The sequence below is a fragment of the Ruditapes philippinarum genome, unplaced genomic scaffold, assembly GCF_026571515.1.
Source record: "Ruditapes philippinarum isolate M1 unplaced genomic scaffold, ASM2657151v2 ctg659_1_1_1_1, whole genome shotgun sequence".
Taxonomy (NCBI): Eukaryota; Metazoa; Mollusca; class Bivalvia; order Venerida; family Veneridae; genus Ruditapes; species Ruditapes philippinarum.
The window spans coordinates 41,327-68,966 of NW_026859266.1; the positions used below are offsets into that span (position 1 = coordinate 41,327).

Below are 27,640 nucleotides of genomic sequence, written 5' to 3' on the forward strand. Positions count from 1 at the left end.
TAAAATCTTTGGAATTTATAAATAACATAATTATTAGGGGAAAAAATGATTAAAAATAGTTATACGAAAGAAGCAACGTTTTAAATTTTATTATGATTTAATAAAACCAGAGACATAGATAACAAAAGTTATCTATGTCTCTGATAAAACATAATGAACATCAAATGTAACATGGTTTAAAGCTAAACATAACATTCATGTAAACATTTTAAATATTAAATATTTTATGCACAATAATTATCAACAACATATACAAGAAAAGACAACTACTATAATCGGAATGTGTAAGTCATATACTGATTGTCTCCCTTGACAATGACTATACGTTTAATACGATTGTATCGTGAAGAAGAAATGGGCAACACAAATGAACGCATTTTAAACTGGAGGAACATTTTACATTCTTCCATAGTTCATTATAAATCACATATTTAACAAAATCATAATATTCTGTCAATTGGCAACGACAAGATGCAATAAAATCAGCCCCTAAATAACGCTACGCATAAGTAGATGTGAAGGTAGTCAGATTGGGTTGCCTGCCATCATGAAGAAAGCTAAAGTGATTTAAACATAGTCCATCTTAACCATGCCTTGTTAACCAAAGAAAAAAATAAACGCGCAATTCCAGAGAATGGCTTAAAGGGTCTATGACCCCCGCCACACCCACACCCCTGTAATTTAGCTTGTACGTGGAACCCCTCTTTAAATTTATATATTACTTTTTTATATTTATATATTAACTTTTTTGCAACTAAAATCACGCAAACACCAGTGAAAAAAAAACATTTTTTACTTATAGATCTTCTTGGAAAACTGCTAAAATGTCCCCCACCCACTTCGGAAGGTGCATTACCTCAAATTTTGCGACCACCTCTGTTTTAGAATCATGGATCCGCGCCTGACATAAATTGAGTAGGAGCATATTCAATGCGTAGTTAGCGCAACAATTAACATATTTTTTTCTAACGATGATATCACGTGTTTGGCGCGTTGATTGGTCACTATCCCCCGCTACCCACCCTACAATCCATCCTACCTCTCCGAAACAATGTCAAGTGCATTATTGGAATATGTTTTAATATTTGATATATGATTTTGTTTCAATTTCCTTCATTCCCCGCAAAAAAAGAAAGAAAAAAAGATACATACATGTCTATATTTATATATTTGGAGGGTAGGGGGACCAATCAATGCGCGAACACTTGTGGATGGGTTCATCTTACACACAACAATGTATTTATGTATGTATGTATGTTCAAAGGCACAAAAATCATAACAATTTAATCAATGTGCCCTACTTAACAAGAATAATCAAGGCTTTTCAAAATGATATACTAGTAGATCTGTGTTTTAATTTCAAATCAAATGACCATTTACATGACTGGATTTATAAATAAAAAAGAAAACAATTGTTCATTTTTGTGGAGGTCAAAATAATTGTGATACAAGTAGATATAAGTGTTTATCTTCTAAACTAAATACATGTATTCTGAAGTCATTAGACATTATAGAATCATGACAAAATACTATTACTAAATGCGCATGCGCCTGCCTATGCATCTTTTTTTTATCACAGCTAAAACATTTAATAAATATATGAATTGTTAGAGAAGACAACTCTTTATTTTGTCTTTCTCCGTAGTTAATAAGTGCAAGTTTTCCTCCATAATTAACACATTTTTGGCCTTCCACGTCTTTCTGCGACTTTGTTCGAATTAAACGCCGGCCTTTTCCATGTTATGTTTTACACTTATAGTTTTACCCTCCCCAAGTTTAGCACTTATTTGAGCTTTCTTTACGTTTAACACTTTTGTTTGAACTTGTCTGTGTTTAAATTAACTAATACAAATTAAAACTTCGTACAAATTTATAAAAAATGATGTCAGAAATTTTGTATGGATTTTCTTTTTCGATCAGGTAATGGAAGTTAAATTGTTATTCTTTTTGAATATACGTCTTCGTGTCATAACTATACCAAATACTGTATTTATTCCAGACAAAATGTCAAGACGACTTTGCAAGTCCTCAGAATTTGAACTCAAATGCTCTTTGAGTTTTTTTTGTTTGACAACCGTCAACGTGTTTTAGTTTTTGAACATGTTGGTGTAATCAATCCTGACTTTTTTGTCTGCCGAACTACTTTTTATTTTCAAATCATTTCGTTTATTCCTGCTGATCGATGCACTCATCACAGCGCATTAATCCGTTCTCGTCACATTGCATACAACGTAAGGCACAAAACTCTTCCGTGAACTCATTCCGGTGCAGGGACTTTTTCGAGCCGTGGCAAAACGTGCAGGGAAGGTAACGGTAGCCGCCACATTTATCACAGGAGTATCGAACTTGTATTTTCTAAAAATAGAAAACGACACACATACCCAATTATGGTAAAACGTCTTGAACTTACGCTAAAATACAAAGTTCTGAAAGGTTTCTTTGAGAGAAAAAAGTATCGTAGAGAAAAAAGGTTGTTTTTTTTACTTTAAAGCATTAAATGCTCCACCCCAACCCCACCTCTAGACACAACTACCAACATTTTATAATAAACTAAATAAAGAAGAACAGCAACAGAAAAGAACTAACAGAACAAAGTTCTTCTCCGAGAGAAAAAAAATCTTCGATGATATGGCTTGTTTTCTTTTTTTTTTACTTTAAAACATAAAATACTCCACCCAAACCCCACCCCTTAAACAGAACCGCCAACATTTTTAAAAGAAAAGAAAATACGAAACAAAAAGAACTAACAGAAACAAAAACATGTACAAGAAAAATATCGTCTGCCAGCAGATAAAAATAGACTTCAATTACAATATTTGCCGGAAGTAATGATGTTCTCCTCAACTGTTTATTGACATATTGACAGTTTAATACATACACGCATTACTATTTTGCATTTCATTAATTTAAATAAATTCCCAATCAATGAAGATTTAACATCTCTAGACACAAGGCCGAACTTTGCATATACATGTATATAAAGTTTCATCCAATCATTAACAAGGATCTTCAAGGAAATGCGCAATAATTCTAATATCAAACACTCTCGTGTATTATAACTCAAATCTACATATTTTTGTGCGTTCGTCCTTCAGAATATATTTTTTAATATGGGACTAAAATATCCTATCCGAAATACAAAACCTGTATAGGATATGACGTCGAAATAACGAAGAACTTGTGAAAAAAGACTTGAACGCTGACACTATTTGCGCAGTCTGAATTTCAGATTTTATACTGTTACTTGCTCAAATATTAGTCGTTTGATGTTGAAACCCCCTGTCAGTGCACAATGGTGAGTCCGAAATTCAAAGAAGGCTAAGTCCATTACACTATTTTACGGGCGGAAAAAGTTTACCGGACTTTATATTCACTGCCTGTGTACTTTCTATAAACACTTGAAGATAAAAGTCAACTGTTTATCACATTATTTATTTAAAACTCGAAAATGGTCAGGAAACAACTAGGCTACCATAAATAATTCTCTTTGAAGAGTATATATAAACATATTGCTGGTAAAAGGCCATAAATGAACACATTTTACGAGCGTTTTATGTCAGCCGACAAAGTGAATCTGTGATACTTATGATGTAGCTCGTTAAATTTCACAGTTCTTCTGAAGGTTAATGAAGTCATGTCATTTTACTTCAAAAATAATAATATAAAAAATAAGATGAAGTAAAAAGTACCCCCAGCAAAAACGGCAACAACAAAATAGCAATAACAACAAAAATGCAATAACATGAATTAACTAAAGGGACACCAGTGAGTATTTTTTATAAAACCGGAGTGGATTTTTTGGAGATTTTATACCATTTGATAAAGCTCTATGCCAATAACTTATATGCAAAATCTCAGACCGTTCGTTCACACGGTTCCTCCTGAGTTATCATTTCTTTTACAAAACCAATGTATGTCTTCCTTCCAATAAATACCATATAAAAATACATAAATAAAAAGCCCAAACCCTCGTCCTTAGGAACTATACCTTTGACTATGACCAAGTCAAACTTATGTATGACTCAGGCAACACAAGTTTGACCGTTTTAATGTTAAATAAAGCTTTCGCCGTTTACGACAGGTTTGACTGTTGACCACGGATTAAGTAGCATGCCAAAACAGGATTGAGCTAAATAAGATTGGCTGTCTAATACAGGCTTGGCCGCTTTCTACAGACTTGGCTATGAAACACAGTATTATCTTTTAAAATCAGAACGGTCTGTTTTGTCGGCTTAGCATTGGGATGACTGTTTATGGCAGGTTAAATTGCTTGGCACATATTTGATCATTGTATATGTATGTCTGCTCATCAATATTTTGACTGTTAAGCAAAGGTTGGACTGTCATGCTTCACTGGTTACTATATGTTTGACGTCAAACGTAAAAGCTTAAAGTACACATACATTGTAATTATAGAAACAGAAGATACTTACGTTAAAGTTCTTAAACATACATCTTAATTCGCCGGTGTCGTTTAATTTTACAACTTCGTCATAGTCCTGTAAGAAACAATGTCATTTAGTTGCAACATTTTAACTGACATCTCTTTCGCATAAACAAAATATGTAACAACTTAATTAAATAGTCATGTTTAATGAGTTGTAGAATAAGATAACATCCCTTCTAAACAAGTTAAGACCCATCATACTGAAAAACTATCACTCCCACTTGGTTTATGATAAACATGCAATTATTCTTCTTTATGAAAGTTAATTGGAATGTTTGAAATTCAGTATCAAATGATTTTAAGCCTGTTTTAAAGTTTAAAGGGGTTTTGAATATTAAAAGCAAAATCAAAACCTATTGCGGCATATTTTTTATCCAAGTAAGCCCTAAATTCTCAAAACAGATTTATACTGATTTTAGGCCCATTTATAAGGATAGATAATATATTTCATTTCAAACACTTTTCTCTCGAGATCTAGGCAAGCAAACCTCTAAAAATGTGTATATATATAGACAAGAATAATATCATAATGATGTTTGAAAATCTAATCTGGATAACAGTTACCCAGAAATCAGCAATCGTAATATTTCATTTTCTGTCATACCAATATCGGAACATACCAATATCGGAACGTACCAATATCGGAACATACCAATATCGGAACACTTGGTAAGGAGTAAGAATAAACGTCATTTTCAATGATAATAGTTTTTGTCCGAAGTTTGACGTAAAGGGCCTAGAAGATGAGATTGTCATCGCCGAAATGAAGAGTTGCAATTTGCCATTTACTTTACCGAGATATGACGAAAATGGGCTCCATTAACATATTTCCACAAATGTTGGCGTTATTCGAGATCTGTATGTAAAATTACCAATTTTAGGTTATAAATAACAAAAATACATGTAAATCTCCAGCTCCCGTTTTTCTTATGTTGTAACGCATATTAAGATTATTTATATGAGCCGTGTCACGACAAAACCAACATAATGGGTTTGCGACCAGCATGGATCCAGACCAGCCTGCGCATCCGCGTAGTCTGATCTGGATCCATGCTGTTCGCTTACAGACCCTATAACAAGTAAAGAAACTGAGAGCGAACAGCATGGATCCTGATCAGACTGCGCGGATGCGCAGGCTGGTCTGGATCCATGCTGGTCGCAAACCCAATATGTTGGTTTTTTCATGACGCGGCTCAATTATATACACTGTACATCAGGGTCTTTCAAATAGAAATACCCTGTACATAGTTTAATTTTTGAACTCGCCAGTGTATTAAGGTCAGTGCATGTTATTCAAGATGCAAATATCCTAACAAAGGAACTCTGGTGTTACTTAATTATAGTAACGGAATGTTGATAACGCTAACTTATCTGAGATAACGTAGACTGTTTTCATCAATTATTCAACAAGAAGAGTTCAAATAGCCGACTAACGAAACGTTAATTGTTCATCAATTTTAAAGTATGATTCCAATCCCAATACATAAGATTCTTGTTTATTTTAGATTTTCCTTCAAAAAAAAAAAAGTTACAAAATATCACTATTATAGTACTCGGTTTTCTGTTTTTGTTCCTTGAAAAGATACAAAATGTATTACTTTTTTCAGTCAACCTTCACATACTTATAAGTGACAATTAACTATAAAATATTGCAAGTTAACTTCTATATGAACATATATTCCTTATGAGAACACCATCAACGAACACCCATGGGACATATATTTTAACATACCCTTATTGGAACACCGTCAACAAACACCTGTGGAACAGAAGTTTCAACTTACACTGAAATGAACACCGTCGTCACCTAACCTCCATATGAACAGTCAACGAACACCAGTGGAACACATATCATTTTTAACTTACCTCTACATGAACACCGTCAACGAACACCTGACTGTGACAACAATATGTTTACTTACCCGTATATAAACACCATTGACGAACACTTGTGGAACACATATTAATATTCAACTTACCTCTGTATGAGCAACGTCAACAAACAAAGACCTGTGGAACAAATGTTTCAAGAACACTGTCATCGAACACATGAGAAACAACCCCTAAAGGAGCACCGTCAACGAACAACAGTTGAGTAATATAAATTTAAAACTTACCCCTATAATGAACACCGTCAACGAACACCTGTTAAGTAATATCAATTTGAAACTTACCCCTATATGAACACCGTCAACGAACACCTGTGGAACACATATTGCACTTGAGCCTAATCTTTCCTTAAGTTCTTTTTGATTTTCAGCACTCATAAACATATCTCTTTCCTCGTATCGCACCATATGAGTTTGTAACATATTTCTCACAGCTTTACACTTATCCGCAGTTTGTCGTACAACTGTCATGCTAGTTGTATACACGATTATCTTCTCCTTCTCTTCTTGACGATAATTCCTCTGAAAAGCAACAACAAATAATTATTTTAAAGATTTTAAAATGGCGGAATACTTCTTGTTTTACAGAAATTTTACATCATTGCCTTATTAAAAAAAATTGTAATATAATACAGGGAAATTGTTCGATACATTATTCCTTAATGCTTTAAAAATCATGCAATAATTTACCAACAGCAGACGACATGATTTGTTGTTGTTGTCTGCATTACAACAGCAATATAGCCAGCAGTAAGAAACGGAAATTTACTTAAAAGGTTATGGAATTTATAGATTGTATTTTCTTCAATAAATTAACACTTTCGCTTTATTTCTTTGATCATATCGATCAGTTATAAACAAGTGAAAATCTCTTCTTTTATAATCTGCAGTCTGAGTTGTCGTCCCTGAAACATAAAGTTAAAAATAGATGTACGAACGATAACTCTGCATGGATTGATAACAAAGAACGACAACTCTGCATGCGACGATAAAAAGGAACGACAACTCTGCATGGGTAGAGAATAAAGAACGACAACCTTGCATGGGTAGAGTATAAAGAACGGTATCTAATAGATGAGTAGAGATTGTCAAAAAGCAACAACAACAAATTAGAAATATAAAAACAATCCTAACAACAGACTAGATTCGTCGAGCAGATGGCTGTTTTGTTTCGTATTATTTACAAAATGTCATAATTATGGTAAGTTACCAAACCATATTCTTTTCTTTCTTGTTACAACATTTTAGTTAGTTAAATAAAAACACAACACCATACAATACCTAAGGCCACAGACAAGATATATATCATGTGATTATACATGTATATACACGCACTGCATATATTTATACAATGTGAAACAATATCATATACATTACATCACTGTAAATAATACGTGCTTTTATATTTTATTATCTGATAAAGTGGAACAACAAATTTACTGTCACACAACACGTCACCGTTGTGACCTCACCTTTATAAATATATCTTCATCGCTTCCCTGTTGATAAATTAAAAATCAAAGATATAAAAATAATAAATCAATTTAATAAATTCTTCAAGTATCTTCTGATAAGCTCGTGAGAGATAAAAATGAGCCGTGTCACGACAAAACCAACATAATGGGTTTGCGACCAGCATGGATCCAGACCAGCCTGCGCATCCGCGCAGTCTGATCAGGATCCATGCTGTTCGCTTACAACTCTATAACAAGTAGAGAAACTGATAGCGAACAGCATGGATCCTGATCAGACTGCGCGGATGCGCAGGCTGGTCTGGATCCATGCCGGTCGCAAACGCACTATGTTGGTTTTGTCGTGACACGGCTCAAATGTATATTGAACTTTCAAAATATATGACAAACTAAGGTATTGCTGGGTGTTTTTATTATCTCGTTTAAATTCTGGCGGTTGAGTTTTATAAAAAATAAAAAAAGTTGTTTGCATGTGGTTTATGACAATGTCATAACGGCAGATTTCTGATTTTTTTTTAAGTCTGGTAGATGCCATTCTGTGTATTGTGGAAGGCATTGGAGGCCATCATGCACCATCGAACTTTTGCAAGCTAGCTGAAGACTTCTCCAGTCATTTAATTTTCTTTCTTACAAAAGAAAAAAATGTGAGGTCTGTACTCTAAGTGGCTGAAAGGGCGGATGGACCCTATTAAGCCTGGGATACATCAACAATGAACCCTTATGTTGATACTAGTATGCCGGTTCGAATCTCACCAAATTATGAGTGCATGTTTTGTATTATTTGCAACATTTATCAGATTATCAACATCCGTAAACATTTAACCAGGAAGTTACGTCAGAAACTGAACGATTTTCACGTGACATTAAGACAGGACAGGAAAATATCAAATTTCACATATACCTTACAATGTTATAATTTTATCATTCATGAAATTGCGTTTATTCAAACGCATTTTTTATTTGTTAACATTATACAAGGCGAAAAAAAGAAGGAGTTTCAAAACGTTAAACAAAATATATTCTTTTTTTTTAACTTCCTGATTAGATTTGTTCAAAATACCAATTGTTCTGTTTTGATAACGAAAATACAAGCATGTGCCTTCTTTTTTTATTTTCGACCTTCTCGACACTTCATAAAATTGATAAAGAATATTTTGACGAACACGTATTTCAGTTTGATTTCGATGAATTCCTCTCCAACCCCCTGCACCGCAACAATGTCATAAATTTTCTTTCATGTTTCGGCTGGATAACGATTTAAACCCGGGGACTAAACAACCTGGTTTCAGGGGCCTGGGTTCGAGTAACGCCAACATACTTTATTAGAATTAGTTTGGGAACGATAATGATAAATCAAAACTATATACATGTATACCACTATGTTTTTTATGTTAACACGGTTATCCATAAAAAGGCGGTTAGCGTGTAGGGTTTGAGCACCCCGGTTTCAGATGTGAATCTTGGATTACAACCATACATTACATAAACCGAGTTTTGATTCAGTGCAGTCATGAAAATGTCTGTATTGTCTGACATGTACACATTACACTTCTCTCGTTCTGAAAGAGTCGGTAATGGTGAAGCTCTAGAGATTCATGTTGATTTGTAAAACATTTTTATTGTCTTAGATTTTCACAATTGATAAATTATACATTAAAAATGCTCTGTATAAATAGGCGGAGGTAATAAGTGATCAAGATCATTCCCCTTAATAGCATGTTTAAATATTTACGACATATCATGCATATCAAACAAATAAAATGTACATCAGAAAATAATTAATGCACAAAAAACAAAAGTCAGATTTGCATATTAACGAACGATAAAACTTTCTTGTTAATCGCAACTTCTCGGCCCTTTCCGTCAATCTCGGAATTAGAAATAATGGCCGAGACGTTCCGATTGCTATCTTGTTTGTGTATACATAATAAAACAATTATTTGTAAAAGTTGCATGAGTCCAAATAAATCAAAACAAGTAAATCAAAATTAAAAAAAAATATACTAAGATATTAAGAAAAGTAAATACATTCAAGATTCAATTAATAATTTACTTTTTACGTGCCACTAATTACAGGTTATCGGCGTGGGACCAAGCCCTACCCCCAAGGTACCAGCCCCAGGACCCACTATACTACCTAAATATACTTCAACACATTCAAAATACATGTCAATACAAAATCAAACAATTCTATCAAAAATATAGTACTGATACTATAAACTATATGTATTTTGAATGTGTATAGTTGGGTAGTATAATGGGTCCTGGGGGTATCTTGGAGGTAGGGCTTGGTCCCACGCCGATAACCTGTGCCACTAATGACTGATTTATTCAGTGTTCATCACTATATTTTTCTACTGCTTGATTTACGCAGTAAGAGGTATTTTGCATATTTTGACCTATTTTTTTGTGTGGAAATTTACGTGGGTTGTAAGCGCCGTTTGCAATTTGTAAAATACTTTCTATGTTTTTTTGTTTTTTTTTTACTTCATAAAACTTTACCTTTAAATAATTTATAAAAAAATCAATCTGGAGGCATGTATTTTATGGGTTACCAAAATCTGTAATCAGGGGGGAAGCATTACATTTTTTTTTGTATTTTTATGTGTTTAGTATCATGGAACTATACTGAAATGTCGAAAAATATACCCGCGACTGTATTCAATATTTACTTATATATTACAATAAAAATGTTATAAAAACAAACATGTACCATCTGTCCGAACTTAGATACAATACCCTTTGAAATGAGATGCCCCTTGTCAAATTTCCGATCAGGTGTATTACATTTTCGACCTCTTTTTATTATTTTACGCATCCTATGAAAAGTATTTTGTGCACTATTAAACGGCATGTTTTATGTTTTGCGGAAAAGGTATTTTGAAGAAATTCGACACTGGATGACAATTAATAAAGTATATAAAAATATGTTCGTTTTAACGGGTTTTACATCAAGGAAGTCTACAGTTACTGTTTGTTATACGTTAAACTTCAGATCTAAACACATGAAAAGGCTGAAATTTTGAATATACATGTACACTGTACTGTTTATGGTTTATATATAATTTAGATGTTAATGAAAAAGTATCTTGCAAATTTTAAACAAAACCAACTGCAACTCGGCACTGTTCCCGTGCTTTAAAGGACATGACACATTAACTTGAACCTTTCTTTCGCAAAACTGACCGATTTCTGAGGCGGTTCCAGCAGGGGGATAGGGCCTGACTCCCCAAATGGCTGTGATTCGTGCAAGTGCTTTTAATATTACCAGTATTCAGTCAATGAATTTTAATATTGCATGATTTTCACGAGGGGGTCGTTAATCAAAATTTTGCCGATGTACACTACTTTATGCGTGTTTTTTTTTTGCTAAAAACATGAATTAAATATCCAAAAGTTACTCAGAGGGATTCCTCATACTAGTCAAATCACAGGGAGGATTGGGGCGTAATATGACCCCCTTCCCTCACACTCCTCTTCATCTGCGCATGTATTGAAATGTTAAAGACGGGGCTGATGGCATTAAGTCTCGCTAGATGGTAGGGGTCTCCGTACTGACCTAGCCATTAACTGGCCTCACTGGAAATTGTCAGCGTTTTTAAACATCTAAACTGAGCCCCGGCATGTTATTTGTATACTATATCTCAAATCGCCTTTCCGGTGTTGACAGGCAAAATGATACCATTACTTCTACATCAAACTTTTCATTGATGTACACTGTTTGAATGATAAAAGTTACATAGATTAGAAATTCAAAGGTTAGCGGACACAAACACTTTTATCATAAAATCGCCGAAATTTGACTAATTATAATGATATGACGTTAGTTGATACCTTGAAAAATACAATCAATTATTAAATGAAATAATCTATATCTCTAAAGATGCGAAAAACGTCCAAGTGACCAGAATCAAGTGGTGGTGGTGTTGGTAGTTTAACATCCGGATAACGGCATTAAGCCAAATTGAATTTACCAGAGCACAGTTCAGCCGCATCCTGCCAAGCAGTTAACCAGTACTAGTTGCCTTCACTTTCGTAAGGAACTGACAACTTCTGTACATGCCGGAGCAGAGGTACAGTGCGAATGACCGTAAAAAGGATTGCATGATCAATCACGTACAATAAAAGTGACCTGCAGCATCCGTGAATCGCACCGGGTCGCCCGATTTACAGTCCAACGCTCTACCTACATTAAACTACCGGACGGTTTTGACTAGAAAACGAGTGATTATTTCGGGGGTAATTATACCCTTATAAAGATACTCAAAAGCGAATTGCTTGCTTCTTACAAATCACCCAAGATTAGGTTTAATCAAAAATGAAATCGTATCAAATAAGCAAACTTTATGCCAAAACACATTTTGGGATTATATAACCGTTTTTTTTCGTCTGAATAAAATATTGGTTATATAACTTGCTATTCATATATTGCCATATATCCTAAACTTAAAGAAATTTAGTATGTCTTAATTTTAGCTTATCATTTCAACTTGAATGGTTTAAAAGATCAATATAATGTTTCATTCCTAATCATTACTCAGTATAGGTTTTATGACCATTATCGGTGTTATATGACCATTTATGCGTTTGATATAACCATTACTGGTATCATACGACCGATACAGGCGTTAAATTTCCACTGTTATTCAACCCAAATATTATTCGAACCATTATGCATCTATTAAGGAAGTTAAAATTCATATTACATTGTATCATATAAAAAATATCATAAATGTTTATTTTGAAGTAACAGGGTCTCCACTGAGCTTTTTTGACATGACTGAAAATATTTTTCCTAGATTTTTGTATCTTTGGATGAAAGTCTAGCCCAATAACCTGTATGCATAGTTTCATATCATTCGCCCAGGGTAATCATATCAATTGTGGAAAATTACTTGTATATGAAAAGTATTAAACTCAACTGTAAATGACTGTAGCAAAATCGTACAAAAACAAATTCTAGTATATAACTTATGTTTGTTGTTGTTGTTTTTAGGCCTTGGACCTCAGAGGAGCTCCATTAAAGTTGTGTACTGGGTTATGATGGTGGTCACATGTTCCATCCATACCACAACAGATGTCTTTGAGTTCTTTAATAATGATAATGATGTTCTTGAAGACAATCGCAAATTCATAGAAAACATTTCTAAGCGAATTTAGCATGGCAGGGGGTAAATTACAAAAAATCGCTTAAAAAGTTGAAAAGTTCTTCAAATAACAGTTACCCCGAATAATCGATGCTGTACTAATTTATTGCCTATACGCAGTCATCAAAACAGAAAGAAATATATTTGTATCTAAAAGATAAATGTTCAAGTTTATGAGATTTCTCATTTATCGTAAACACAGGAAGTTTGATAAACAAGTGTTTCATAAACATAAATTGACCTCCATTTATCTAGCATATCAATGTCATATACTTGAAGGCAAGTGGAGGACAACTTTTCAAGGAGTTCTTAAATTGAGTATGTACCCAGATTGATGCATCCTTTTTTCTGCCTGTAATTTTATCATACTGTCATATGTGGTTTTGACAATTTGAAAAAGTGATGATAATAATATGCCTGTATAGATTATGTTACCTACTTGAAATAAATCATTCTCGATAAAAAGGATAGTTCCAAAATCCCTCTCGATAACAAAGGATTGGTACCTAAATCCCTCTTTGTAACAAAGAATAGTTCCAAACCCTCTCGGTAAGAATTTTTAAGAGAACTACAGCTACAATTTTGCACGGAGCAATTGTTTGGCGCCCGTCTTTGCAATATTTGAGACACAAACACTTACGATGGGACTACCATACAAACAGTATATCCCTGGATAGAATTAAAAAAGACTGCTGAAAACAATGAGTCGCTTAAAATAATCACGTGACGTACAGCTTAGCATGCTGAGAACCTATTCAAGAATATAAAATAAAAATGATCATAAGAAAAACCTCTAAAACAAGAATTCTGCATTGGAATTCGCACAAAAGCCACGAAGTTGCAATTTTCATTATGTTAAATTTAACATTTTCGTCAAAATTATTCACACACATATAAATATCACGTAATCGTATACATAATTATGTACTTATAAATACTAGAAATAAGAAAATTAGCCCGTTCTTATGTTGGAGTACACCATTGAAGAACAATATTATCACCCACTTAACCATACTTACTGGTTCATTTGTTGTGTATTCGATCTGCAAAATACAACCCCTTATATTCACATTTTGACGATTTTTCACAACTACATTGTACATGTTGTATTTGATTCAATCAAATGTGCATATAAATTATCGAATGGAGCAGTTTTTAGCGTTTGTACAAGACCGACGGATATTTAATTCTTGATTTGAGCCGTGTCACGACAAAACCAACATAATGGGTTTACGACCAGCATGGATCCACACCAGCCTGCGCATCCGCGCAGTCTGATCAGGATCCATGCTGTTCTATTACAAATAGAGAAACTTGATAGCGAACAGCATGGATCCTGATCAGACTGCGCGGATGCGCAGTCTGGTCTGGATCCATGCTGGTCGCAAACCATTATGTTGGTTTTGTCGTGAGACGGATCATTTAGTGTCACGCTAAGAACTTTCATTAAGGAAGAAAAAGCAAAGTAATATAACACTACACATCCGAATAAAATGATATGAGCGGCGAAGTTGTCAGTTACTAGCGGATATAGTAGCAGTTTCGGAAGATGATTTACGGTATATCGTTGTTGTTTTATAATATAATGTTGTTCAACCTAAACACCATAAGCTACGGCATCTTGACATAATCATATACATGTCTGGTTTATTGTAAACGTATTATTTCATAGACTGATAGAATATATATGTATTTCCTTGGAAACCAAAAATTCTCTTTTCTGATACTAAGCATCATAGAATACCAATAATGGTACTGCAATAAAAAGGTGCTATTCGAATCGATCATTTTCTGTCCATAGTTATTAAGCCACGGAAATCAAAATAAAGTATAAAATTCAATTATTAATAAATATAAACTCGGCCTGGTTACATTTCTGTTATTTTATATCTTTACTGCAAGAAATAAAATAAGCCGCGTCATGACAAAACCAACGTAATGGGTTTGCGACCAGCATGGATCAAGACCAGCCTGCGCATCCGCGCAATCTGATCAGGATCCATGATGTTCGCTATCAGTTTCTCTTCTTGTAATAGGGTCTGTAAGCGAACAGCATGGATCCTGATTAGACTGTGCGGATGCGCAGGCTGGTCTGGATCCATGCTAGTCGCAAACCCATTATGTTGGTTTTGTCATGACGCGGCTCAAATACACAATGTAAGTAATGAACAATGTTTTTATACGTGAGCATTACGACAACGAACTCGATTTCATTGATAACAAAATATATTTCTAGATTTGGCAGAGAAAATACGTATAAAATGAATCGGGGCTACATTGAAAAAAGATATGACTGCATGTGATTAATTTTTATATTAATAACTGCCGACGTCGACAAAAAAATAACTCTTTTTTTAGTAAAAGTTTACATTTTATGATTTTAATGTGACAGCAATTGCTAGTAAATTTTATGTTATATTATACTTTTGCAAATAAAAATCGAATTAAAAATCTTATGCCAGACACAACCACAATATACAATCATATTACTTAAAATTTATTCTGGTTTCCCAGAAACTATACCGTAGTGTCAGGGGACGGAACTCTAAACTATACCGTAGTTTTAGGGGAAGGAACTTTAGACTATACGGTAGTATCAGGGGAAGGAACTCTAGACTATACCGTAGTTTAAGGGTAAGTAACTCTAGACTATACAGAAGTGTCAGGTGAAGGAACTCTAGAATATACCGTAGTGTTAGGGGAAGGAACTCTAGACTATACCGTAGTGTCAGGGGAAGGTGTTCTAGACTATACCGTATTGTTAGGGGAAGGAACTCTAGACTATACCTTAGTGTCAGCGTAATAACTCTAGACTATACATCAGGGGAAGGAACTCTAGACTATACCGTTATGTCAATAGTATACCGTAATGTCAGGGGAATGGACTCTAGACTATACCGAAATGCCAGATTAATTTACTATACCGTTGTGTCAGGGGAAGAACTCTAGACTATACCGTAGTGTCAGGGGGAAGCAACTCAAGACTATAGAAAGGAACTCTAGACTTTACCGTAGTGCCAGGGGAAGGAACTCTAGACTATACCGTAATGTAAGGGAAAGAAACTCTTGACTATACCGTAGTGTCAGGGGAAGCAACTCACGACTATACCGTAGTGTTAGGGGAAGTAACTCTAGACTATACAGTAGTGTCAGGGGAAGGAACTCTAGACTATACCGTAGTGTCAGGGGAAGTAACTCTAGAATATAAAGTAGTGTTAGACTATACCATAGTGTCAGGGGAAGGAACTCTAGACTATACCATAATGTAAGGGAAAGGAACTCTAGACTATACCGTAGTGTCAGGGGAAGCAACTCAAGACTATACCGTAATGTAAGGGAAAGGAGCTCTAGACTATACAGTAGTGTCAGGGGTAGGTACTCATAACTAGCTGTAATTATAATTTTGACTTAAATAAACAAATAACGATGAGTTCTATTTACTTTATGAAAACCGTTCACTGTTTTTTAAATCTCAAAACAAGATCACAGCAAATGAATTATGACTTGAACTTTTGTCAATAAATCGTTATCTATCCAATATTGAAACATCACATAGATAAGTACATTGTTGTAAAGTTTTATTACGTACGTAGACAAGGATTTTATCATAGTTTTCAGATATCCAGACATACCGAGATATAATGCATTTAAATATCATAAGCTTATATCAGATCACGTGATCATATCCCTTCTCATCGAATGATATAGGTATGGTTTCCCATTTTCACTTTCTGTGTCACCCCACCCATTAAAATTGTGACTTAAACTTCTTTTGAAATGTGGCATAGTGGTACGAAAGTATATCAATTTTGATACTGTTTTTTTTTGTGTTTGGCTTCTTGTAGAATGCAAAGATTTATATATGTCCGCGCATTATATGTTATTTTCCCCAAAGATGGTAAGTATTGCTCTCCATAGTTTGTTTTAATGTCTTCTTGTTGTTTAAAACAGTTTAAAAGAGCCGCGTCACGACAAAACCAACATAATGGGCTTGCGACCAGCATGGATCCAGACCAGCCTGCGCATCCGCGCAGTCTGATCAGGATCCATGCTGTTCGCTATCAGTTTCTCTACTTGTAATAGAGTAAGTAAGCGAACAGTATGAATCCTGATCAAATTGCGCGGATGCGCAGGCTGGTCTGGATCCATGCTGGTCGCAAACGCATTATGTTGGTTTTGTCGTGACGCAGCTCAAATGTATTAATAACTATTTCATAGACCTTTGGGACCGTTCAATTGCCATTGCATTTATTTGTTGTTTAAGAACTTGCGATTGTTTTAAAGGAAAGGGGATGGCATCGAATGCCTCGTATCTTTGACTTCGCAAACATCATAAGTGTTAAAGGGTAAAATGCTTCTGGCTGATTCTCAAAACGATGTGGCAATTAACAAACATGAATATTGTACAAAAGCAGGAACAAAAAATATTATTACAGGTTTAAACTGTTTAGCATTGAATAATTTTTGTGGATGCACAAATCTCTCTTAACGAAAAATTTAGACGCATTTTATACAGGTATTTTGGTAGTATTATATTTTAGAATTCAAATTACGATGTTTGCTGCAGATATTCTTCTGTAAAAAAATCTCAATTGTGAAATAAGAATTTTAGAGAAATCAGGTTTCCATTCTATGTACATTTTCTTAAAATATATAAACGGGAAGTCGGATTTAGTGGCTTTTACGACATAAGAACGTTTTACGACAGCTTACTGGATTAGTTAATGCGAACATGTTGCATTCTCGTTTGACATAATACATTTATTAACAGACAGGGAGATGCATTTTAGACAAGATATAGTGAATTAAGGTATACATCACATCGTCCCGCCAAAAAAACAACAGATACTGGAGATATTTTAAACTACCCCGCGGACACAGTCGGACAAACTAAGTCGTTCAACCTTTGATGTTGTAATGATACAAATTAGTAACAGAATTCCCAGAGGCACTAAGCTTACATATACATGTATATATATGTATATGATGTTAGCGTCAAATGAACCAGACGGAAAAATTATCTTTCACTATATAAATACTTCTCTGTCTACTGCGACTTCTGTGGTGATTATAATGATGATGAAGATGATGATAATGGTGAAGTTGTTGATGATGATGATGATGATGAAGAAAATGATGATGATGATGATGGTGGTTATGATGATGATGATGATGATGATGATGATGATGATGATGATAACAAGGACAATGTCAATGATAATGATGACTTGAAGATACACACTAGGTTATACAATGTATTTAACAATTCAAAATATTTTTTTCTGTGTCAGCGATGGTTCTGAAAAGTTATGCTCCCCATTTTATTCATAGGAAATGTATTGTGTATGTTTCTTTCGGAAGGTCTACAGAGCATTTCATTTTAAATGATGTTGTTTATGACGATATCACATTTGTTGTCAGTATAATGATTTGATAGCGCCAACATTATGATAAATTATGTGCATTTTATTACAGATAGATGTCTTCCGTAACAGTTATATTCTTCAGGGTTCGAATCTCTTAATGGAAGTTTTGTGTGTTTAAGCACATTCTAATTACAAACTTAAAGCCGTCAGTTAACTCACCGAAGGTTAATAATTGTACTCGTTCTTGAAACAATCGATGGGGGATACATTGGTATGGAGCATGTTCCTATTACATCTTAATACTCGTACATTGGCAAAAGGAAATGTTAAGAGCGAACGTGACGATTACGTGCAACTTACAATTCATCAAAAATATAAATAGTTTTTCTTTTTTTTCAAAAAGCACAAACTGACAAAACAGGAAGAGTTTCTTCCCTAAAATTTGCATTTTGGTGACAACTGACTTCCTTATTAAATTCAGTTGTTTGATTGTTTGTTTGTTTTTATAAATACGGAACATATGTAGTTTTTTGTTCTTCTTGTTATTCATAATTTGGTTTATTGTACGAGAAAGACATTTCTTTACAATACAAATGTATTTACAACATGTTATAACTTCAGATTATTAGTTTTATCACAAATTTGTCAACTAAAAATGGAGAAATATGCAATAATATGAAACTTAGTTCAATTGACTTTTGTAAACAATACTTTTTCTAACTCGACACCGCAGAATCCCGATCATACAAACACTCAAAAAAATAAAGGATTGTTAACTGGTGCTAAAGGAATTTCCTAAAAAGGTGACCTCAGAAAACTAAAACTTTAATATTTTTATTTTTGGTATCGGTAGTCGTTGCATCCATGTACGGTAAAAAAGTTTAATGGTTGTATTTTTTCCTAAAGTCGCGAAAACATATTGCAGTTGCTTTTTCATTTTTACTTTAATACCAGAGACAAAGATGTTATTTATGTCTCTGTTAATACATATACATGTATTTAGAAATGAAATACTAGTATATGCATCAAACAAGTTATTTATAAAACAAATCAAAATTAAAAGAAAATCAAAGGAACAGAACGGCAAATAGATTTTATAGAAATCGTGAAACGAAATAGTAGTGCAGATTTAACTTTTATTTCATTCCCTACAAATGCATATATATTGTACATTTATTTTTTTTATTTATCTCAAGTGGAATAAATCAAACGACTTCAAACAATTCATCTTCACTTCAATAATTGTTTATACTAATCTGTCTAAATACTAACGTTAGAGTTATCTGAAAATACAGAAATATCTTCTAATTTTGATATTTACTCATTTTTCAAGTGAAAGGACATTAAACGGAGGGCTAAACACATTATAATCACGCATGAAGAAATTTTGGTGTGATCATAAATTCTAATTAGCCAATAATATTTCCCTAATCATGTATGTTTCTAGTTAATTGTAAATCTAATTAATGGCTCTGAAACATGCCATATACTGATACTAAGAAATAAAAGAAGAAGAAGAAAAGTGGACATAATATACCGTGTATATCAACAATATCAAATGTGACCTGTTCCAGTTAGTACAGTTAAAACATTAACGATGCTGTACCGAGAAATATAAATGCTTTATTCTCCTGGTATAACATGACCCGATAAGTACTCCGTACTTTTGACCTTGCAATTCATTATCCATATCGACTTTGACCAGATTATCGATCGTTTTTGCACGATTTTTTCTTGGATCCATAATAACATCACGTCCTACGTACTGTCAACTGTTAAAACCGATGCTATTTAGTATTATGAATAATTAATTTGTCACAAGGGAACAATACTACGAGTCTCGCTTTGTTTAATGACAAATAGATATAGGGTGTATTAATATTGGAAAAAGCAACATTCTCAAATTATAAGATTGTCAACACATTTGGTTGACAGATCTTCACCGAACGTTTTCCAATATCATCGACAATCTGTTTCATGTGGACCAGGTGTTTAAGCATTTTGATGGACCACACAATAAGATATAATAGGCAGATAATTTTCTGAATGATATAGCCAATACTTGTAAACATAATATATAGTAAAACCCGTGCATTTAAATCATATAAAGAAATGATGCCTTTATTGTCTTTAAATTTCCTGTTATCATATCGACCCCCCCCCCGGCAACATAATGGCAACATATTGAAGAAAAAAATCCTTCGAACAATGAACAGTGTTAATGGACGAAGAGAAAAATTAAGTAAAGTGAACTTGACATTCGACATATTAAGGAGAAGTAAAATGCATTTACAGTCAAACTTGTGAATAAAGGCCACCCAAAGGTGATACCATACATGACGTTTATAGCGAGTGTTTTTTCTTATTGGGAGATTTTTACCAATGAAGGTTTGTCAAAGAGTTTTTATTCGGAGGTGTCTTTAAAACAGGTTTGACTGATTATGGCAAGAAAAGGTCCATCATGTAATAATGAAGTTTAGAAGTTGATGAACAAAAGTTTTTCTATGTATTCAGTGGAAGGATAGAACGTTAAAGTTCAAGGTCAGTGATACGATGACCTTTGACACACTGACACAAATCTTTATTTATCCGGAAGAAGATGAACAAAAAAGAACAAAGAAGTTAATACAGAAACCCAAGAAGCAAAACATATCAAAAATTTAAATTAAAATTTTAAATTTATACAATTACCTTTTTCTATAAAGAAACTAGACCTTCGAATAAGAAGTGACAGTTTACAATACCATCATTTAGACGAAAAACAAGGGACGGGCTTAGCTACTTCTTGGTCTGATTTCTAGCAAAAAGGTAATATCAACTGCAACTGCCATTCTTATTACACTGACCAAACTAAAAGAATGACAATTTTCGAATGCATTTTATATTCTATATTGCGTGAAACTGCCGAGAAATGATGCAAAATATCTAAAATTGTATGAACTACATGAACTATGAACCTGTAAACTGTGTTTAAGCGTACGAAGTTCATAATTTCAATTACCAAACAGCCTCTGCTAAACGGCCATCTTTAGACCGATGACCTTTTCACAACAGAAATATAAATCCCTTCAAAAGTAAAACTTTACACTTTGGAAGTTTACGATTAACGGTGACAGAAACATAGATAACATTATCTACATCTCTTATGGTGATATTCTAAAGAAGATATACGGTATATAAAACGGACATTTTATAAATCTACGTATCGTCAAATTGTATACTCATTATTGTTTTACAGTGAGAGTGAAAATCATGAAATTCATCTTGTATAATAAGATGACTGCTCATTATACCATTTGAGCCGCGTCATGACAAAACCAACGTAATGCGTTTGCCACCAGCATGGATCCAGACCAGCCTGCATCCGCGCAGTCTGATCAGGATCCATGCTGTTCGCTATCAGTTTCTTTACTTGTTATAGGGTCTGTAAGCGAACAGCATGGATCCTGATGAGACTGCGCGGATGCGCAGGCTGGTCTGGATCCATACTGGTCGCATGGTTTTGTCGTGACGCGGCTCATTTTAATTTACCTATCCGCGACACACTAAACTATTGTCCTTTTTTAACAAAGCCTTTCAATTAAGACAAATGTGCTTTTGTCTTCGCCTTAACTGTCCTTAATTTTTCTAACTTTATGGGAAGTTACGAATACATACACATGTATACAATGTTTTATATTGTTTTTTTTCCCCTCTTAACTTTACTAACATTTTTGAGTCTTCACGTGAAATTAAACTGAATAATGCTTCTATCGAATTTGAGTGGTCGCTACTTATAACATGCGCAGAAGTTTTAACGAATAAATAAATAAATAAATAAATAAATAAATAAATAAATAAATAAATAAATAAATAAATAAAATCAATCAATGAATGGAAGGATGAATGAATGAATGAATGAATGAATGAATGAATGAATGAATGAATGAATCGAATTGACTTATAAATAAAGAATGTGAGAAATGCTCTATTTGGAGTTAATAAGGGTGGCTACACAATTTAACATTCCAGATGAGCGTTTTACTCACAGGTGTAAAAACATTTGCGCATTTAACTAACAAGTTTTTGATACATACATAAATTATTTGTAGGACAAACTGCATTGATGTAATGTCACCCAATTAAGGTGCTGCCTGTTCGGGTTTAGTTTTTCTTTTCTCGTCTTTTATTATTATTATTATCATTATTATTATTATCATTTTATTATTATTATTATTATTATTATTATTATTATTTATCTTTTTTTGTGCATTTTATGCCAAATTCTATGCAATGTTATAGTTTCACTTTTAAAAAAATAATACATGTATTTCAAAGACTTCGCAGTCCGCTACCAATACTGATGACATGTACTTTGGGTGAGAGGGGGACTCCCTTACTAGTTTTATGCATTATTGTAATGGATTTGCCCTGTTTTAGATTTGGAACAGTTCATTCAAAGATTAGGGGATTTCATTATCAAAAATATAATAATTCAGCAATGGTATAGACTGCTATATGAACGTTGGCCTGACTCAATACTGGTGACAAAGGCTTACTACTTCCGGTTCCTACAGATGAAGTGTTAATTTCTGGGTAGCGTTTGCACACATTATAGTCAGACTTTTACTGGTTTGCAGACCGGTCTGGTTCTTGAGTGCCGGTGTAAGCCTGCATATAGCACCGTGTAAACTAAGGGAGTTAGAAACGAACAAAAATACAAGGAAAATACTAAAATCGAAACGGTTAGTCCGTCCACGTACAAATGTATAAGAAATGTACACATATTTTCTGTACATGCATATATTATGTTTTTATTAATATTGATCTGCAGAAATTAACACATGGACACATAACTTATTAACATTTATGTCAAATGGTATAAACTTAACGAAACACAAGTTAAAGTAGCTGTTTAACTTTTTAATCATATATTAAGGTGCAAATTTCGTTTCAAATATATAGTTCTCAATATTCAAGTGTACAAGTTAAGATAATGTCGCGTCTTTTTTTGTAATTTATGATTTGTAAATTTTGTCACAGCATATTGATTGTGCATTCTATCCTAAGTCTCAAGTGGATAGCAAATAAAAAGCCTTGATAAAAAATAAGTGCACACGTAAAAAAAAACACATTGTAAAAAATAAAATTGTATTTTGCTTGATAATCATATCGATTTAGGGCTCAAATTGTGAGATTATTTTAGCCATTCTCGAATCCTCGAGTCCTGGATGGACCTAACCAGCACTGGAGTCTTATGTGGAAACATGCTCATGACCCAAGTAAGACTCGAACCCCTGATATCTTAGTTGAGATGCAAAAACGCTGTCCGCCTTTTGTTACATTTTACAACATTATTTAATAGCCGAGTTTAAAAATCAACCATCAATGCTATAAGTTACTTATGGTACGGCGGTTAACCAATAATTACCGAGTAAGTAACGATTTAAATGGCACAGTATAAACCGATATTTATTTCCGCCATGTTTTAGTTGTTAAATTAGTCATGAATATATACATGTACTTCTAAATACCGATTATCAAATAGAGTCATGCACAATTGCAGGCACGAGCGGCCACCCGAGATGAACCACCTACGTTCCGCAAGCTCGCTGGATAGCTTCCTCACATGAAAGAATCTAAAGACCTTGGCGGGATTCGAACTCACGGCGGTGAGGGACAGGTGGTATAAAGTCTAACTGCTTAACCAATTGGTCACGGACGTCCCAAGTAAACATATACTTTTGTATGTAAACATTTAAAAAATAGTTTTTTTCCATTTTTATCTAGTTGTGTTTTTCGCTATAAATGGGAAATCTTTCACACCATGTGATACCTCCTATATTGGATCTATAAATCAAGTTGAAAGCAATGATTGTCAGGTATCTGGAACACCTAATTTATTTATCAATACTAATATTTTCTTTACAATAATAAACTGTCTGTACAACGCACATTAAAAAAAGAATTGAATGCAGTCTTACTAATAAACTTACAAAAGAAAATTATTAGAAAATGTTTTAGAGCTTAAAACCTTTAATTGCTTGTCTTTTTGTAACTTGGTAACGTAATGTCAGCTAAAAGGTTTGCTATAGTAACGTATGCAAAGTTAATTGTGTTTCATTATTAATTTTATAGCGTGTGTTGTGTTTCGACATGCTGTAATGTATAAGTTACAAGAACTTATATACGTACATGTATGTACAGGATAAGATGTCCATGTTATATTCTATCCCAATGGAAACCAATGATACTGGATATCTCGAAGCCCGCATACCGCGTATTTATACAAATTGTAACAATTATGAGATTTTTTTACCGTTTTATATATCAAGTAAAGTTTTAAAGCAATACACTTATTAAATGACCTTTTGTTATTGGTTCTTTAGTAGAGATGGTTATATTTGATCTAACTTGTAGCCTCTGTTCATAGAGCCAATCTCAATTGATTTATTGCAGCGTTTGTACACAAATAGATATTTGTTTTCAATATCTTAAGATGGTAGCATCAAACTGTTTACGATTCTTTCTACCATTAATAGGTCCACTATCTATAATTAGTTCGAGAAAAATCGACCTATTCCGCCGCTTTACGCATTTTCTTCCGCCGATATGACGGAAGTAGAAAAAAACTATTTTACGAATAAATGAATATTTGAAATGCAAAATTACGAAACATGCCGAATTTAATCGAAATATTGTTGGACAGAATGAGCCATATTGTAGTCACACTTTAACCTGGGACATACGATAAGTTATAGTATGTCCAAGCTTTAACTTTATACCTAGACTATGCCATAAATGTATTACAAACATTGTAAAACTTGTGAAACACAAAGTTCATAGTTGATCTCGGAGAGCAATTCGATGAACAATGTGACTTGATACTGTCAATAGATTTCTAAAAGAAGGCATGTATTGACTGTAAATAACTAGAATCCCTTGTAATCAGGTGTTCACTTTGGTGCGATAAATAATTAATCAGCCGAATAATTGAACAGAAAATTACCATTACAAGATTGATAGTAAAAATGTATACCGGAATGCATGACTATTTCCTTACACGTCTTCTATATGAATACTGATTGACTGTATCTATCAGCAAACCGGCACCTTTTCATTACCCCTTGTTTGACAAATCATTTAAAGGCCCATTATGCCTTAGAAGTGCTATCATTTTTATTTCTCAAAAACTTTTTCCGTGCGCAAAATATTACTAATTTGCCATATACATGAACTATCATTTGCCGTTTTGTTGGCAATAGGTATAATAACAATGAAACAGTATTTTGTATGGAGGTTAAAATACTATTTTATATTATGCTGCCTTTGTGACCTATTACTGCACGTTCAGTCCTATTTTCTCTGCTTGTAATCATCTAATATGCTTTAAATCCATTTTATAACATTATTAAACACATATTTGAGATTTTTAGAGAATTTTAAAAAATATAGTTTTCTGAGGCATAATGTACCTTTAACAGACATTCTAGAAGATTCCCACATTATATGTTTTGTTGCTTCAGTGAAGTTCTATTATTTTTGTACCTTCCCCTATATGTACATGTACATGTACCATCAAATTCATTTTTTTAATAAAAAACTTTCTTTTTTCATAATTTTATATAAACCGCCGAAAGCCCGGTATGTTGCAATTAAAGTTGTCAGTTCCACTATATTTGACATTTAAAAAAGTGACAGGCACGTTAAGTTCTGTGTGTGTTTTTTTTTTTCTCCCAGCGGTTAATGCTAATTAGCCCATTTTATGTCGACCTATTGTAAACTTTATAAATATTGAACATATAAGCATGTTGTATAATATTGTCTGTGGATATACTTACTCTTTTATTTGTGTTATAAATCCTTTGTATAATATGCCATAATGCGCTTAAATTACCTTTAAACCGGCTAGAAAAAAAATCTTTGGTGAGAAAACGAAAAGGCTTCGACACTTAAATAAAACAAGTTCGTTATTTGTATACTTTGTATTACAGGTTTTACACAGGGTTTATTTAATTATTTATATAAGTCAGATTAATTTTAATGTTAAGCCAATTAAGTAATAAAGAAAATCCGCTCTTGCTTTTTATATACATTTCTAACAACTGAAACAAGGCTACTTACAGAAAATCCATTTTGATCAAGAAATGTCGCTATTCCTGCTCGAACCCTATTTTTAAAACCCCTCACACTACCCCTTGAGCTCATAATTCGTTTCTCATTTATTGTCGTTGGGTTGGAAACATCTCTCCGACCTACAAAGTGGTTCATGTCAAGGTCACGTTCACCATTCTCACTAAAATCTATTGAACTTAAAGATGCCACCTTTATCATTCCATTGTTACCGGAATTTTCTTTTATCTTAGTGAAACGATCTCCTAATTTTGAATAATTCTTTTCCATTTGCTGTAAGTGACAAAACGTCCTTTCAGAGGCACTTCTTTTGAAAACACCTGGCCCCGGATGTGCACGTGCTTCTGAGGTGATTCCAACCCGTGAATCATCGTGCACGGGTTCGTTAGCATCCCTCATAATGAGAAATAAGTGATTTCAAAATTTTGCAGAAAACTACAAAACAAATCCAAATTTTTCAACTTTTTCTTTTATCTTATATTGCCATCTTAATTATATAAATAAATGAGATATAAACTTGTATCCATCTGGTTCATAAGTTCCACTATTGATCACAAGGGCGCGGTTTTACCATATTACAGTAATGGTATTTCTGTATATAATAATAATCCACAACGATTTTCTTCAAGCAGACGACACTAGATGCTCTCTATATCCGAATGAGCATTATCGACATAAACGTAGATCAAAAAGTCGGTTTCACAGGTAAACGTGTCACGTGAAGACTATATTTACCTGTATGACGTCACAATATCTTCCATATTATTAAATGGCGATAAGATAAAGAGAAAGCTTTTGCGCGGTCAATTAAATTCTTTTATACGCAAAATTAGGTTTGAATATGTCATTTAATGATGCAATAAAGTGTTTTATAGCTTTTAGAATACATGGTTGAAATGTTTAAATAGAATAAAGGTATGCAGACTTGTTAGGGTTGCGACAGTGTAAATTGATACTTGGATAACCCACACAATGGTTTTATGGTTATTTTTTTTTTGTTTCATTACTTAAAGAATTTGCGATTTTTTAGACAACATGAAAAAAGTGTATAGATTGAAACGTAGATAAAACCATATACCATGCAACCATTGGCCTATTATAGGGACCTATGTATCTTAGTTACACTGAATAAAAGTAACAAAGGCTTTTAATTTCGGGCTTGTTAAAACTTACTCCGATGATTAAGTCGGAAAATAATAATAATAAA

The 27,640-nt window shown here is 33.5% G+C and overlaps 1 protein-coding gene across 1 annotated transcript; it reads right to left on the reverse strand.

The window, feature by feature from the left end:
- Positions 1-73: 73 nt before the first annotated feature.
- Positions 74-27,109, reverse strand: LOC132755887 (glutaredoxin domain-containing cysteine-rich protein CG31559-like). The gene is made up of 4 exons (XM_060746822.1): positions 26,425-27,109; positions 6,622-6,858; positions 4,434-4,499; positions 74-2,355 (listed from the first exon to the last, which is right to left on the reverse strand). The coding sequence occupies exons 1-4, from the start codon at positions 26,830-26,832 to the stop codon at positions 2,167-2,169; spliced, it is 900 nt and encodes a 299-aa protein (XP_060602805.1). The 5' UTR covers positions 26,833-27,109; the 3' UTR covers positions 74-2,166.
- Between the last annotated feature and the right edge of the window lie 531 nt (positions 27,110-27,640).